We start from the raw sequence: 17,346 nt of genomic DNA on the forward strand, positions 1-17,346 counted from the left end.
TACTTGTTCAGCACAAAATTGTAGCAATCTTTCACCCTGCTCATTCCTTGCACCTAATCTGTGGCAGTCAACATAGCCATAGAACCCATCAGAGGCGTCAGATTTTCCAACTTTTGCTTTGAAATTGCCCATTACCAGTTTCACATCATGTCTAGGTACATTGCCTAATGTTTCCTCCAAGTCCTTGTAGAATTCTTCAATTCCTTCATCTGTTGACTACGTTATCGTTATAATGAGAATTACATTCGCAAATGTATATTTACTTTCGTTCTGTTTTTTTTTTTTTTTTTTCAAGTGACACCGAATTACTAGAAGATGGGTACAGTTTATACAGCGGCGTTAAATTACCACCTTCCGGCACTGTACGCCCGGCTGCTGCATTTGGACTTGCGACCCTGACACCAGCTGTACCACTTGACGCCACTAGGTACTTTCTTCAACTTCTTACATACGCCTTTTACCTGATACCTATTCTGTATTGGTAATGTGTAATGTCTGATGTACTTACTATGTATTTTTAACGATATCTGTACCCAGATTACGTGTAGAACATATGGAAAGACAACTAGCCAACTTGACGGGTTTGGTTCAGAAAGCGTTGACTCAAACCGGACCTACGCCTTCGCCCAGAGATCGGGACGTATCTTCCGCAGGTATCTACTACCTACATACTAAATCGTAAAATAGTAAAGTTCATTAATTGCTTTAGTTTTCTCATTTTCTTGAAAGAAGAAGGAAAGGTCCCCAGCCCCAACGAGAAAGATTACTGCCGATTGTCGATTGTTATACATAGGTACTCAGTGTGAGAGTCATCTAGGTACCTCTATTGGTACATTTAGGTATATATATCTACGGTAATCCGACGCGAAACCAAATCTCCTCGTAGGTAGTTAAAAATACTAGTGGTCAATTAGGTACCTAATCGTTTTGTTTACTCTTTGCATTATAGACGAGTCATGTTCGAGATCGGATACAAAACCGCCTAAATTGTCCAAAGGTGATATATTGCTCTTCTGATAATTCTTTCTTTCGACCAAGTTCTCAATTCGATCTATTTTTTTTGATTGAGGATGAGATATTTGCGTTGAACGAAGAATGAATTAATCATTTTTGCCCGTCTGATTACAGATAAATCTGTTTCATTTGAGAAATCCGTGTCGTTTAGCGATGATCCGCCAGATATGAGTTCACCGAAGCAGCATTCGCCTCAGCATACAGGTAGGCACCTAACGCTATTTATACGCTCCTCTCCTCTCTTTGTCATTTTTTGCCTCTCATAGGTAATTACATAGGTACCTATTCTTTCGTATGTACTCGTATTTTCAACTTTCATTCTCAAATAGGTACCTACTTAATAAATGTATGTTTGAAAATAATTATGGGTAGCCTATTTTCCAGTCGTTTCCTGATCAATCCAGCATTAGTTGGTATACTTAGGTATATGAAAACGTACAAAAATTGTAGTTTTGTTCAGTCGCAAATAATTGCATTATACATACCTTACCTACCTAATATCTATTTACATATTTGTGTACCTATCGCTGTTTTGTTTCTGTGTGTTTTTTTCAAACGCTGCGTAAATAACAGACAGTAAGCCGGCTAAGCCAGCCATAAAATCTTCGACTTTGCCTAGAATGTCCTCTCAAGGTAATACAATCCTGTTGTCTCTGTCTTTAGTGTTGTGTTTTTGTTGGCAATAGATATGACATGTAGCTTTGCTGTGGTTGCATATTGTGCAATTTGCGTCGGTAGTGGAAACGATGATTTACCTACTTTAATTTTTTAAATACCTAATTCTGAGTACCTTCATAAAATATGGTTTTTCATGTTGCAGAAAGGGACCGATTTAAACCTACGCCACCGCCGAAACCGTTATCTCTATCTCCGGCACCTTACGATGGTAGAACTGTATACAGAGGCGAGTACCTACCTACCTACCTACATCAAAAATTGCATATTCGTGATAAGTCGCCATGATATATTTTTATTTTTTTGTCGTTCTCTCGTCCGCAGATTTACAACTAACTCCAGAAATGTACAATCAGCTGAGAGGCTTGCAGAAGAAAGCCAGAGATTTAAGACAGGAAGCTCGAAGCCTCAGGCGGATGTCTCAAGCGCAGGCTCACGCAGTAAAAGAAACCGTTAGAGATACCTATATTAAGATAAGGTGTGTTTCAACCTTCCTTAAACGAGTTACGAGCGTATCACTCTCATTTTCTTATTCATCGGTTACTAATCTCGTGTAAAATTTACTGCCTTAGATCCATGATAATGAGTGGTGGCGAATGTCTGTGGTCGGGAGGCGCCGATTCTGAAAGAATTAAAATCAGCAGAGAGGAAGAAGTTTATAGACAAGAAATCATCAAACTTGAAGATGATTTAACGTATGTAATTTGCCCATTTTCTTTTTCTTCTTCATCGTTTTTCTCTCATACGATTGATTTTTTTTCGTTGAAATTTTCAGAGAACTTGAAGGAACCGTAGAAGAATTGAGAAGTAATGTTATCAATAGAAAAACCAGAGTGAACATGTCCGATGTTGAAAATATGGCATTAATCTTGAGTAAATCGAGGTTCGTTGGTATAACGTCAATATCGCTCTCTCAACTAGAAAATCATCATCTTGCTCATCGCTTTCATGTGCCTTGTTTTTTTGGCAGCAAAACGGTGGCGGATTTGAAATTGAAATTTCCTTTGCTCCAAAACGCGATGAAATCCCTGATGACGCTGGAAATGGAGAGGATCGTAACGGAAGAAACGTCAGTAAAATCTATCATTTTTATCACGACCAACGCAGTTTTGAACAGAAATTTCCATCAACTCTCAACGGTTTTAAATTCGGTATTGTTTCAGATTCTTGAAGGAAGAGCCCGATAGACTAGAAAGCGCCCTGAAAAGGTGTAAAAAATTGACTGGAACTTTAGTTACGCTCAAAAGGTACCTACTCGTATTATTCGTCCGCCAAAGTGCAGTCGGTGATTATATAGGTAAATTTTCACATTCCAGACTAGCGTCTGTACAAGAACAAAGATTGCCAGATAATCGTTTATCGCCTACTACCGATGAAACTCCTCCAGTTACTCCTACTTCGGGAAAGGTAGGCAATTCATTATTCGCTTACTTGGGGTGTATTTTCTTGAAATTTTCTTTCTCCTTCTGGAGACGGAAAAATAATGCGGCTCTCCCGCAAATAGGGGTAGTTTCGTATTGTTATCGCTGGTGTTTTTGTCTTTTCCAAAATAGTTTTTTTTTTCAATTAATTAAATGATCGGCTTAGTTTTCCGCAGCAACGTCGACACGAGCTTTTTAGCATTGACAATAATTATTGACATTAACACGATAACGAACTTACGAGTATTAGAAAAATGTATCGTGTCATCGAATATGAATGAGAACCGAAAACTGAAACGAATGATTGCCATGTTTTCGTTTCTTATTGTCGGCCATATTATACGTGTTTGTGTAACCTTATTATACCTTAACAATATACTACGCTATACGGTGGTTTACTTGCGTTTAGTTACGTTACATACTCGTATACTCGATGTGCGAGTTAGCCGTTAGGTATACTCGATGGATAAATGGAGTTGGCCTTATAATAATGAACGCGTAGAGGTGATGTGCGGTAGTACGCGTAATTGTATTTTACGTATTTTTTTGTATTCAGTCTTAAATAAGTACATACTCGTATTATACATATAATATTGTTATCTGGCATGAATTATTCTACGTAGGTAATCGCTTAAAATTAAAGGTAGTGGGTAGTTTTTAATTGATTATTAGTCTGTGAGCAGCCGGTCAATAATTTTTCTCTTCTTCGGTACCGAAGAGTGCTTCAAACAGCTTTAACAGTTGCCTTTGTTGATTTATTTATATATTTTTTTGTTGGTTCTTTCTTTCGATCTTCTGTATTACAATATAATGTGAATGAGGATGATATTGTTGAATGCTTGAGTATACTGTTGAATACGTTTTTGTAGTAGGCGTAAGTTGAACGCTTTTAGGGTCAGGTATATCTATAATGAAATAATTTAATCACATCGGTAAATAACGTATTCTAGTTTTCGAACATACATAATGGATAACTAGATGCTGGTCGCGTCAAGGCGTTGGCGTTGACGATTAACGTTGCATTTTTTTAAAATCGCGTTATCGAGAATTTTATGAAAATTGTGATGAGTTACGAGAGCAACTTATTTGAAAAGAAAGAAAAAAAAAGACCGGAAAAAGAAATTAATTGACTTTTCGCGAAAGTTTTAGCATGATAGGTAGAGGTACATTGAATACAAATAGGTATAGTTACATCCACATTCCACATATAAAGTACGTAGGATATATACCTAATGATACTTTCGTATAATGTGAAGTCTCCGTAGATCATTATCATCAACGTCATAGTCGCAAGCAACTAGTGTGCCCCCAATAACGACCGCCACTCCTGTCTGTCTTGAGCTATAGTGTGACTGTATCGGTCCACCTTGTTGGAGATCTTCTTCTCCCTCGTGTTCCGGGTACCTTGCCAAAGAAAATTCTTTTTTCACTGTTTTGTGGTCCTCTTCTGGCTATGTGTCCAAAATAACTCATTATCTTGGTATTTTATTTAGCCTGGTTGGTTCTTGCAGTTGTTCCACAATTGATGCATTTGTTTGGCGTGCAGTGTATGGTATCATCAACATCCTGCACCATGCCCACATTTCAACGGCATCAATTCTTCTTTGATCATCTTGCTTCAACGTCCAGGTCTCCGCTCCATGTACAAGAACCAGAAAAAATAGCGTCCTGGCTAGTCTCTTCCTCGTTTTTATGGAGATTTTCCAGTTGGTGGTGACTTTTCTCAACCAAGACATCACCACTATTCCAAGAGATATTCTTCTTCCAATTTCCTTGGCTGATCCTCCATCAACAACATCCATAAGTGAACCCAAATAAATAAACTAGTTCAATTTTTTAAATTCATTCAGGTCTTTTATGAAGAGTCCCAGGTCCTCACTCACCATCCTGACCTGTCTGATCAGTTCTGCCAGTTCCTCTTCATTTGCAACTATTAAGGTGGCATCATCAGTGTACCAGAGATTTGAGATTCTTCTTTCTCCTATTTTGACGCCGCCTTCCCCATTCTCTGGAGCTTTTCACATGGTGTACTCGCCATACCCGATTGACAAAAATTATGTGATAGCATGCTAAGACGCATGTTTTTATGCATAGCACAAGCATGCGTGAATTTGGACTTTTTTCAAAAAAAGCATGCGATTCAGCTTGCGAATATCATGGGTAAAAGCAATGTTAAAGCATATACGAGTAAAATAAAATAAAAATTGAAAAAATTTTTGCCCTGAGTGGGAATCGAACCTGGGACCCGTGGTTTCTGTTTTTCCGCGTTACCTAACCAACTCGGCCACTTCGCTGCTTGCAAAGAGTGGAGTTATTTTCCCATAAATGTTTGCACTTTTTGGACTTGGAAGAAAAATTAAAAAATTTTGTAAGTTCACAACGCACACACATTTATGCGGAAATAACTCAACTCTTCGCAAGCAGCAAAGTGGCCAAGTGGGTTAGGTGACGCGGAAACATTGAAATCGCGGGTCCCAGGTTCGATTCCTGCCCAGGGCAGAAAATTTTTTCAATTTTTCTTTTATTATACATGCTTGAACGTTGCTTTTATGCATGCTATTCGCAGCCCGAATTGCATGTTTATTTTTGAAAAAAGTCCAAATTCACGCATTACGCATCAACACGCCTGTTTTTATGCATAATTTTGTCAATAGGGTAGATGTTGAACAGCAGAGGTGAGAGTATGCAGCCCTGCCTTACTCCCCATTCTGGATGAAACGGATCCAACTCTTCTCCGTCTACTCTCATCATCATCTCTTTCTTGCCATACAGCGATTTGATAATCTCAATTAGATGCTCTGGAACTCCCATCTTTTGTAGTATCTCATATAGCTTTGTCCAATTGACACAGTCAAAGTCAAAGGCCTTTGCATAGCCAACAAAGCATAGTACATACCACAGGGGCATTGAATTCACAGAATTTTTCAATTATTTGTCTAATGTTCAAAATCTGCTCTTTTGTACTTCTTCCAGGCATAAAACCTGCCTGTTCAAGTGGAATCTGCCTATGTAAGTATGCCTTGACCCTGTTGTTGATTATTCAGAGCATCACTTTACTGGTATGTGGAATCAGGGCTATCATGCAATAGTTAGCCCAATTTTTCATATCACCTTTCTTGTGTAGTGGAATCAACACTGATTTGCATCAATCTTCTGGCCATTCTCTTTTGCACCATGCTGTTGCATTTCTTCCAAGTCACCTTCTTTACTTTCTCACCCATCAACTGCAGTATCTCAGCCTTAATACCTACTAGAGTCCTGCACCGTGTAGTTAAAAGTTATGTGTTAGTCTCGCATCGAGCGCGGATAGCTATGGTTATTAGTCATCCTAACGGCAGGTTATAACCACACCAGCCAGTGCGATAATACTTGTAACTCAGATAATGTAACCATTGACTAACTTGTGTTTAAAATAACTACACTGCCTGCAATTATCCGCACTCTCATAGTTATTGTGCAATATATTTTTGAAAAATGAATTTTCAATCCCTTCCCCGATTGATGAATCACTGAAATATATTGATAAGTCCAATCTTTGCAACACTGGCGAATGCGGTATAATCGTAGTTATTAACCTAACTACCGCTGGATCAGCAGGTAGTTGTAGTTAGTTATTCATTGGTTGCGCACACCGACAAAACTAACTACAGTTAGTAACCTGTAGTTAGATTAGCCGATAGCTCCAGTGGTTATTCGGCTATTTTAACTACATGGTGCAGGAATCTGATACCTACACATTGAGATGATTTGCATTTTCTCAACGCCTTGATGGCATCTCTTACTTCGTCCAGTAAGATATCCGGCTCTTCTACACTATCCACTTCAATTTCTAGTACTTCATTGTTGTTTTGGTTCTGTGGTTCACTCTGATATAGCTTACTGCAACACAATCTACTCTGATATAGCTTACTGCAACACAATCTCCAGTTCTCTAGAATCTTATGCGAGTCCTGTGCGACTGTGCCATCCTTGGCTCTAATTTCATGTGATTGTGGGTTAAAATCTTTAGTAATCTGTTTTATCTTCTTGAATAGTAAGTATGCTTGATTCATTGTGGTCGGCATATTCTTAAATTTCTTTACCTATAACATCTGTTCAGGTAGGCTTCTCTATCTTTCCTACAATTTCTCAGTACACTCCTATTGAAGGCCTTGTACTTGTTAACATTTCCTTCTATGTGACCCGCTCTGACAAAACCGACCGTTTCGACAAAAAAAAGTGTCCAAAATAATGATGTTTAAAATGAGTTTTAAGGGTTGAAAGATCAGATTTTTGAGAAAAAAACATTTTTTGAAATTTTGTCGAAATGGTCGGTTTTGTCAGAGCGGGTCACCTACGTAGTTTTACTTTTCTGTGTTCTTCTACGTATGAGCTTCAATGTTCCCTCCAAGATCCATGTTTGACATTTTATCAGTTCTTCCTTCCTATTCTCAATCACCAAATCAAGTTTCTTTTGGATTTCTGCCTTTGTTGTTCCCATAAGATATTTGGGCCCTCTTCATCCGCGTGATTAATATTTATCTATCTGGGCAGCAGACCTTTTTGTTTCTTGGTTGGCTAGGTGTATGCAATTTTTCATTGTTGGTTTCTTGCCACTAGGAAGACACAATTTGAATGACGCCACCAGTAGTTGGTGATCCGATTCTACATCTGCTCCAGGATAAGTCTTGGATTGTGTTATTGCCGACTTCCACCTCTTCTATACTAGGATGTAATTGATTTGGTTTTTGACACATCACCAGATTTCCATGAGTACAGTCGTCAATTATGATGCCAAAAGAGTGTATTTGTAATGATCATTTCTTGTTCAGTGCAAAATTGTATCATTTGTATCTATCTTTCACCCTGCTCATTTCTTGCACCTAATCCATGGCCACCAACATAACATAACCATAGAACCCATCTGAGGCGTCAGTTTTTCCAACTTTTGCTCAGTTTGACATCACGTCTAGGTATGTAGCCAAACGTCTTCTCCAAGTCCTTGTAGAATTTTTCAATTTCTTTGTCCTTTGACTGACTTGTTGGAGCATAAACCTGTATAATGCTTGGTGGGGCCAGATTTGTGTCTATTATTACTACTGCAATTTGATCACTTATCGCCTTCGTCCTAATAGCATTATCTGCATATTTTTCATCAACTATTAACGCTATACCAGTGTGTCTGCCATGTCAGCCCTTACCTACATTTATTCCTCTGCTTGGCGGCTTGATGTATGACATACCTCCTATAAAATTACTACAAATGATGATACAGCTAGGATTTAAGTAGATATTTTAATATCTACAAATACTTAAGACTATTTTTACTCAATTCGCTCGGCGTCCTCGGCAACATAGGATAGTATACATAGGATAGTATACATACGTAAGGTACCTATACCTAATCAACTCTAAAAGTTACAGGAATTTTTCAAAAATTCTACGTTTGATTTCTAGAAAGTCGTGAAATGGTACATTTGGGATTGTTGTAATCTACTGTGGATACTGGATACTGCATAGGTATCATTTTTGTTTTTTTGTTCTCGAAGGGCTGACCATTTTTATTCACCTACGAGTATGTACCTACCTAGCTACCTACCTCGTTGAAAAGGAAACAAAAAATAAAAACAGGCGGATTCGTGAGTTACGCTGTAAATACGATAAGATGCGAATATTCGAGAATAAGGTCGACTCTAGAAGAAAAACGACTAATAATTATTGAAAAATTTATCCATTCATTCGTTTCAGATTTCGGTTACCTCTACAGCCGGAGAAAATTAAGTGACGAATGAATTTGTCTGATACTTGACCTTAGCCAATCGTAAATAGGTACCTAAGTTAACGTTCGTTTATTGCTCTACCTATTCGAGATTACCCAAACTTGTATCAGTTGGGTGGTGTTACACAATCACTAAGTACATATATTCACTAGTCGCAGGTACTTACCCAGGGGTAAATTAATAAATCTAACCGATCGGATTGAGAAAAAAATTACCTAAAATAAAATATTAAAACTCAGAAATCGCGGAAACTTAAAAATACGTACTTAGTTACATTAAAGATTTAGGTGTACGGATATAGGTATTTTTTTAAAAATTAGTTGGCATTCATTTGAAGTATTATTTTATGTTTGTAATCAGTTTGGCTGGAAATGGAGTTCTCACTTCAAGGAAGCAATTACGAGTCACGAGTAATGACACATTCATTATCATTATTTTGGAAAATATTTATTTAGAAGTTTATTTATTTTTTTAAAAATTAGCGTGTTTCTATTTTTATTTCCTTTTTTTTTTTTTTTTGGATTGATATTTATTTAATTCTGAAATTTTTGCGCCTTGACCCCTTCAGCTTTGTTGCTATATTCTAAAGATCCTCATAGCACAAACAAGTAACATACATAAATACATACTTGTGTATTTTTTTTTTTTATAAAAAAAATATTGGATATTCAACCTTTACCTGTAGGTGTACGATGTATGTATTATGTGCAGCAAAACACGCCTAATTATTTCAATTTTTACCTGTTCACTTTGTACCTTGTTACCTATCTGTATAGCTTGTTGTTCTCAAAGTAGGTATGCAGATCCGTTATTTTTATATACCTATCGAGACCCGTATGCTTTCTATATATTCCGATTATTTTTCTATTTAATTTTATTGGTCGATTACCGTGTGGCGTGTAACCTGGACGAGTACTGCTTACAAGTAAAGTATTTGGTTGCGCTGTGAAATTTTCAACAATTCCTCGCCTAGGTCTAGAATTTTCATGTTCTCTCGTTGGCAAGTCGAGTCAGTCTCAGTCAAGTTGTCGTTTAGTTCTTAACCGCAAGCACGGGATGCCTTTGTACGTTTTTTCATTTTTTTAGAATTTTTTCGAGGAAGCATACTTAATTTGTTAAAATGGTGTCCACGGTCCGCGGTTTATGTTTTATTAATAACCAACTCGCGAGTAGAATAGGATTTGATCAAGAAGACTCGGATCAGATGATGTAGATGTACACTATCTACGATAATTAGTATAGGGGATGATGGCGTAGGAAACGATTCGATTGATAATTACTTACCTAAGACGAGTATAAGCTGCATATTACCGAAAATCTTCGACAACTAAAATTATGTAATTCACTGCGGTCAATTCTGAAAATCAAAATCTCTGGGCCCTTTATACTCACTCGATAAAAGTTTACCTAATAATTTTTCTCTGCTGTAGGTACGGTACCTAATGTTTTTTTCAGCTTTATTAAGCTAAGCGAGCATGAAAACGCAATTGTGCATGATTGAAGCGCAATACCTACGTACTTACGCCCTTATTTCATTTTACTCGAGCGTTCTGGTAATATTGATGTAGCGTGTAGCGTGTAGGTTTAGTACTCGTAGATACATTTGTTTGTTCGTAGATTCGCAATTCGCATGTAGTTGTTTTATGGCAGAATTTTGTTGTATGTACTAGGTATATGTATGTACGTGTGGTGGTGGAAGTCTATACGTAGTTAGGTACTTACCTGCGTACTGTACCTACTACGAGTAGTATACAATTTACTACTTGAATTTTTGTCGGATGTTTTTTTTAAACGGCAAATATTTATTCGCCCTTGTAGATAGATAGGTACTTGATAATGAGCATTGAACATAGACACTATTTTCATGTATCGAGGGCTTTTCTCCAGAACCAACTAATTTTACAGGAATGCTTTCAATGTGCCTATACCTGGCATGTTGATATGCATAAAAAGTACGGAGGTAGGATCATAATTTGAACCCGAACACAATCCTGAATAATGGTTGCAAAAAAAAATTCAGTGATTAGGGTGTACCTTATTTTGAAAAGTTGGAATTTTGTAGTTTCCACTCCCCCCCCCCCAACATGGCCACCGGTGAGAAAATAATTCCCCATTTTTTATTTATCCCTTATCTGTAAAAGAAAGAGGCGCCGGTAGCCCCTTAAGTGAAAAAAATCGAAAAAATCAATAAAAAAAGATCCACTCAGGCATGAAATTCACTACCTATTTAATATTTTTTATAGCGAAAAAGTGACCAAAAATCTGAGAAAAAGTGACCAAAATTTTGAGAAATGAGAGCAAAGAATACACTATTATAGGTAAATATTATGTAAGTCCGGGAGCCCGTATAAGGATCCATTGCACCCCCTCCCACCGGTCGATCTTCAAGGACAACTTTTTTCTTAAAAGGGGAGTCCTAAGGAACATTTCTAGCCCTTCTTCTCAAAAAAAGAGGCCCTTCTTAGAAAATGGCGGCCATTTTGATTGACAGGTCAACCAAAATCGCAGATTTTGCGTTCCAACATAGGACTTGCAAAAAAATGTTTAAACCATACAAAGGTAGATCGAAAGATCAGGCAAAAATGCACCTGTCAAAATTTCTAGTGCTGAAGTGCCTTTTTCGATTTTTAGTGAATTTTTGAAAATCAAGCTTAGACCAAAAATTAGACCAAAAATGAGGGAAAAAATCAAAAGTTTACCAAATTGACCAAGAAAGCTGAAATTTGAGATATACCCTATTTTCGACACGCCAAATCGATTGGAAACTGTTTCAACCCGCTTTGAGCAGTTTTGGAGCCTCCAGCAGATATTTAACACTCAAAATTCTCTCAAAATTTCATCAAATGAAGTTGGAAAGCCGAAATCCAGTCTGCAAATTAACTTTCAATACGCTATCTACGAAGGTAGATTTTAAATCGTTTTGGAGCCTCCAGCGACTTTTTGAAAAATACTGGAGCCTCCAGTAGATTTTTTAAAAGTTGTATGGCGTTTTTTGGAAAATTGAAATTTCCAAGAAGTAGCTGGAAGCTTCAAAACCCTTTGAAACCACCATGCAGTCGACTTCATTTCATATCGTATTGCAATTAGTTTGCGAAGTAAAACTCCAGTAATTCTCAAAAAGTCGCTGGAGCCTACAAAACTACTTGAAATCAACCTGCAGTCGACTTCGTAGCGTATTGAAATTAGTTTGCAGAATAAACTTCGGCTTTCCATCTCCATTTGGTGAAATTTTGGGAAATTTCAATTTTCAAAAATGTGCTGGAGGGCTCCAGAACTGCTCAAAACAGGTTGAAACAGTTTCCAATCGATTTGGCGTGTCGAAAATAGGGTATATCCCAAATTTCAGCTTTCTTGGTCAATTTGGTAAAATTTTGATTTTTTCCTTCATTTTTGACCTAAATTTGATTTTCAAAAATTCACCAAAAATCGAAAAAGGCACTTTAGCACTTGAAATTCTGACAGGTGATAAATTTTTGCCTGATCTTTCGATCTATCTTTGTACGGTTTAGAAAACATCGGCTCTATCCAATCACATCGTCTTACATTTTCAATGATGAACTGTTGATTTTTAATTTTTTTAAAATGATGATTCTGAAGGATTTTCATGAAAAACATTGATCAGTTCTTAAAATTTTGCGCTTTTTCTTTTTTACACGACAAATATTTTGAAAAAAGTGACCAAAGTCACTTTTTTTGGCCATTTTTGCCGAAATAGTCACGTGACAGGGTGTCCACTCTGTCCACTCATTCCTGGAAATGATTTTCCCTGACTTTTCCAGGTTTTCCAGACAATTTTTTTTTATTTTCTATGCTTACCCCGCACTTTAATTAAAGATGATGGGGGGGGGGGTGTAATTTTATGAGCTTCTATTCGAACTGGATACTTCTTAGGATATAAAAAACAGCTAAACTTCGATTATCAACTTTTTAAACTAAAAATAAATAAATAAATAAAACATGCATCAATTTTGGCCAATTAATACAATATTCATATGACTTATAAAAATTTTTCTTTTGTTTTTTGGATTTTTGGAGGCCTGAAAATATGAAATTTGTTCATATCAAAAAGAGAAACAAATTGACCCGAGCGAAGCGAGGGCTAGAACTTTTGAAAATTTTTATTTCGAGATGCCCAAAAAGAGGTTTTTTTAATGCAAAGAGTTCATTTTTTGGTTTCTTACATTTTAATATTGCAATGATGTTTTTTTGAAAGAAGTTACTTTGGAAAAAGAAAAGAGAACCGGCTCGAGCGAAAGCTTCTGAAAATTTGCATTTCGAGAAGCATAAAAACGAGGTTTTTAAAACAAGTAGTTTTTTTGGCTTTTAAAATTTTAGAATTTGAATGATACTTTTTTCGAATGAAGTTGATTTTGACAAAGAAAACAGAACAGGCCCAAGCGAGGGAAAAAGCTCTTGTAAATTCGTATTTCGAGATGCATTAAAACGATGTTTTTTTGTGAGGAGTTAATTTTTTGGTTTTAAAACATGAGTTTTATCATCTAGAAATGTTCATCTTGCGTGAAAAAGAAAAGACAAGCCCGAGCGAAGCGAGGGCAAAAGCTTTTGAAAATTTGTTTTTCGAGAAGTAAAAAATAATGTTTTTCTTTCATCACAGGTCCTTACCCAAAATTTGCAATTGATCATTTTTTCAAAATTCCAGGAATTTTGCGTGAAAATTATGAAATTCCCTGACTTTTCCAGACTGACCGAATTTCCTGACTTTTCCAGGTTTTCCAGGCCCGTGGACACCCTGCGTGACTAAGTCACTTTTTACGTGACTGAATTTCATGCCTGTACTCAGGAAAATTTTCTGTTTCTTCACCAGAATGTTTCTAAATAATCCCCTTTTTAAGAAAAAAACATTCCCCAGCCCTTCAAACCATATTAGCTCCCTAGTAAGGAGCCCCTCAAAAGTTGAAAAAATCACAAAAAAATGATAACAAATCGAAATTATGGAAAATTTGTTGAAAATATCTCATTTCCATATTAGAATAGTTCTACATAACCCCCCATTCAAGAAAAAACCATTGTTGGGCCCCCAAATGATGTTGGCTCTCTTGCATGGAGTCCCTCAAATTTGGGAAAAATGAAAAAATATTAAAAATTGATGTCTGTAGAAATTTTTTGAACATTTTTTTTTGTGTGCAGAATCTGCCTGAATAAGCACTTTTTCAATAATAAACCTTCCCCCCTGTCTCCCAAATCGTGTTGGTTACCTACATATAAAGCCTCTCAAAGTTGAAAAAAATCGACAGAAAAAAAATTCATATCTGCACAAATTTGTTGATGATGTTTCATTTCTGAGCAAATAGTACGTTTAAAATAACCACTTTTTTGAGAAAAACGCCCTTTTGTCATCCAAATGAGTAGTTCCTTTCTATGAGACCCCCCCTCTTTTTTACAGAAAAACCTTTCCTCAGTCCTCCCTACAATGCTGACCACCTACATGGAGATCCACGAAGTTGAATTTTTTTTTGTTGAAATGGAGGTAAAGTCTCCTTTGCAAAAATAGTTTCAAGTCATAGATATGTTTTTTTTGCTCTAAACTTGGATTTTCAAGTCTTGCATTACAAGATGTCAGAACTTCAATAGGTAAGTCTTCTGTCAAAATTCGACATAAGTACATAATTTCATTACAAAACGTCCACTTCAATGTTTCTCAAAGTCAAAATGTCAGAAATTGGTCCTTTTTCTACAAGTTTTTAATAGTCTGACATGGTTAGTGCTTTTCTGATGAAGATCAAGTAAATAAATCCAATAAGGATCAAAATATGAAAGAAAAAATGTAATAATATGTATTAATCTTTCTTCATTTTTTGAGGAAGGAGACAAGTTCCACCTTTTCATCATAGACAGGTCATAATACATTTAACAGTATTTCCAATGAAAATGGACCAAATCCAAGAATTGTAATGTAAAAAAAATATCAAAATTTCAATTTTTCTGATTATTTCTTATATATTTTGAGATGGGGGAGAGGGGGGGAGAGGCGAGCTCCATAGAACGACTTATTTTTACCAACGTGATTGGAGAAATTTTTTTCATGAAATCCGACAACAAATTTAGGGCGTCATGCAAGTCCACTGAGTAGTCTTGGGTTGAGATGGAGCTAAAATTGGTATTCAGGTCGATTTTATGTAAGCAGGGACTTGGCTGAGGTGTTAAAACTAGAAAGTTCACAATTTAAATTTTTTGCTTGATACTTTGGTTTTATGATATATGGGAAAATGGGGGGGCTGAAATTTTCAGGATATTATTTTCTCACCTGAGGTCACGTTCTGGGAGGGGGTGGGGGTGGGAGCGAAAAAAATCAAAAACATTTTTTTCACCATATAAATAAGGTACAAAGGTACACCCTAGTGGTGATACGTATGCTAAAAGACTAACTAAGTACGAGTTTGGGTATGGGTACTGGGTACCCTAAAATTTTGTTTGGTGTGAAATGACGTGTTTTTGTTGGATTTTTGCTTCGACTTTCAGCAGCCTGTCGAGATGGCCTAGATGGCCGAGGCGGCGATGCCGAATACGCCTGAATGTACTTATATACACCTACACGAGTAATTAGTATAAACGATATTCGTTATGTTTACAGTGCGATGGATCGAGTGGTGTCGTGGGATCCGCAGGTTGCGGCGGCGATGCTGGAGGAAGATATGACGGCGGCGACTTCGGTGGTTCGAAGAGCACGCTCGACTCTTTGCTAGACGAATTGCAAAAAACATCGTCATCGTCGGCGTCGTCGTCGTCGTCAAAAAGCGCGATTCACACTCACACCCACACCAATGGAACCTTACGCCGGCTGCATTCGTTCCCGTCGGCCGATAACAAACCTCCGGTGCCCGAACGTAACGTCGACTCTAGTGGTAAACGTATACCTCCTCCGCCACCTCCGAGGACCAGCTCGAAATCTCCGCTAGCCTCGCCTACCAATCCGAGCGCTCCGGTACGTTTAAATTGTAGTCCGATACGTAAAGGATCGTTGGGATCTTTGACTAAGGTGTTAAAAGATAAATTAGAGCAACCTTGCGCTTCTACGTCCTCCAGTTGCGAATCTATTAACTCTCAAGAAGGCGTACAGCAGTCTCAGCAAAGACAAGAACAGCTCGAGTTGAGGCATCAAGAACTGCTCAAGAAACAAAAAGCTCTGCAGGAGCAGTACACCAGGCTGCAACAGTTACAGAAAACTTCGCCTCCCGATTTGCTGCAGCTCAAGAAAACCGGCAGCGAGAGTAATATTTTAGCCAAAATGGGCTTAGGACTGACCACTACTCCCATTTCCGCTAGTTTATCATACTTAGTCACCCAAAACAATGATCAGAACTCAAATAACCACGCTTCCGAATCGCTTATTGCCAATAAGCCGGCAGTTTACGAAACCGATATATTGTAGGTAGGTACTAGCCACTATAGGTACTACGAGTAGGTACTCCATGGTAGTTATGAGTTACGATCGGCTGATTGGTTAATTTCAAACCAAATCAAAAAATTACCTTAGCTTTTTCAAAGTTACATAGGTACGTAGTACGTTCTCGTATGACGATTTATCAATATCTTAGGAGCGACGTGCCTTTTTGATGCAAAAAAAAAAATGACGAAAAAGTTGTAACTTATGCCTCTCTATTAAAAAAATAAACGAGTCTGCAAAAAATGCGAACGAATGCAGTCATCCATTGTGGAAATATCAAAGTTTATCTCGGTGTGAAATCGCGACGATGTATACTTTTTATTTGTACCTAATTTGTGTTGTACGCTATCAGGAAATTCAACGTGGTCCATTTTGACCAAGTTATTTTTTTCTGTTTTTGTTTTTATTTTTGTATGTATGTCTTGGTGCGTATTTTTCGGTTCGTTATAGGTGAGTAGGTTATATTGGTATTATTTATATTTTTTTAAAATACTTTTCATAGAGCCTTTTTACTTTACACTTGAGAACGATCTTCTTATAGTTCTGAACGATGCAATCAATCATTTTTAATACGTACAAACGTGTACTCTAAATTTTATAAAAATTAAGTTTTTTTTTTCTTTTTCGATACCATTTTTTCGAATAGATAGGTAACTATATAGTTTCAATGATGAATTACCTCAGTAGTGATATCTGGTAAACAACTTCATAATACTGATATTTTACCGAAAACGATGAAAGTAAGGTCGTCTTTAAAACGAATAATGTTATCAGCTGCGAAGGCACTATAAGTATGCACGTGAGAAGCGTTTGTGCAAAGTTTTTATTTCTCTATTGTTTTTATTGTGTTTGTTCCTTAAATATTAAGTAATCTATTCTTGATTTTTTTTTTTTTTTTTGAATTCATTGGTACCTTTTAAGCAACATCGATTTATGTGCTCAATTTGAAAATAAATAGCTTTCAAAGATAATCGTGTTGTATGTTAATGTCATTCACTTTCCTACTTGAAAATTTAGCATTTTTAATAAGCAACTCCAATCTATGAATATGAAGCACTTTCCTGATTGGTGC

At 36.9% G+C, this 17,346-nt stretch overlaps 1 protein-coding gene across 4 annotated transcripts in view; it reads left to right on the forward strand.

Annotated features, from left to right (window-relative positions):
* LOC135849683 (coiled-coil domain-containing protein CG32809) overlaps positions 1-17,245 on the forward strand; it is a 29,761-nt gene extending 12,516 nt beyond the window's left edge. For 2 of the 4 annotated variants that reach the window (XM_065370200.1, XM_065370199.1), the window contains exons 9-21: positions 296-427; positions 538-653; positions 950-997; positions 1,129-1,218; positions 1,588-1,647; positions 1,835-1,918; positions 2,014-2,167; positions 2,262-2,384; positions 2,465-2,572; positions 2,660-2,758; positions 2,853-2,936; positions 3,006-3,096; positions 15,462-17,245. In XM_065370200.1, the coding sequence (XP_065226272.1) occupies positions 296-427; positions 538-653; positions 950-997; positions 1,129-1,218; positions 1,588-1,647; positions 1,835-1,918; positions 2,014-2,167; positions 2,262-2,384; positions 2,465-2,572; positions 2,660-2,758; positions 2,853-2,936; positions 3,006-3,096; positions 15,462-16,259 (1,987 nt within the window). In that variant the 3' untranslated portion in view covers positions 16,260-17,245. Of the gene's footprint in view, positions 1-295; positions 428-537; positions 654-949; positions 998-1,128; positions 1,219-1,587; positions 1,648-1,834; positions 1,919-2,013; positions 2,168-2,261; positions 2,385-2,464; positions 2,573-2,659; positions 2,759-2,852; positions 2,937-3,005; positions 3,097-9,229; positions 9,280-15,461 lie in introns of all 4 variants that reach the window. The other 2 variants (XM_065370202.1, XM_065370203.1) reach the window with 2 other exon arrangements.
* The last annotated feature ends 101 nt before the right edge of the window (positions 17,246-17,346 follow it).

The sequence above is a fragment of the Planococcus citri genome, chromosome 1 (genome assembly GCF_950023065.1).
Source record: "Planococcus citri chromosome 1, ihPlaCitr1.1, whole genome shotgun sequence".
In the NCBI taxonomy this organism is placed as follows: Eukaryota; Metazoa; Arthropoda; class Insecta; order Hemiptera; family Pseudococcidae; genus Planococcus; species Planococcus citri.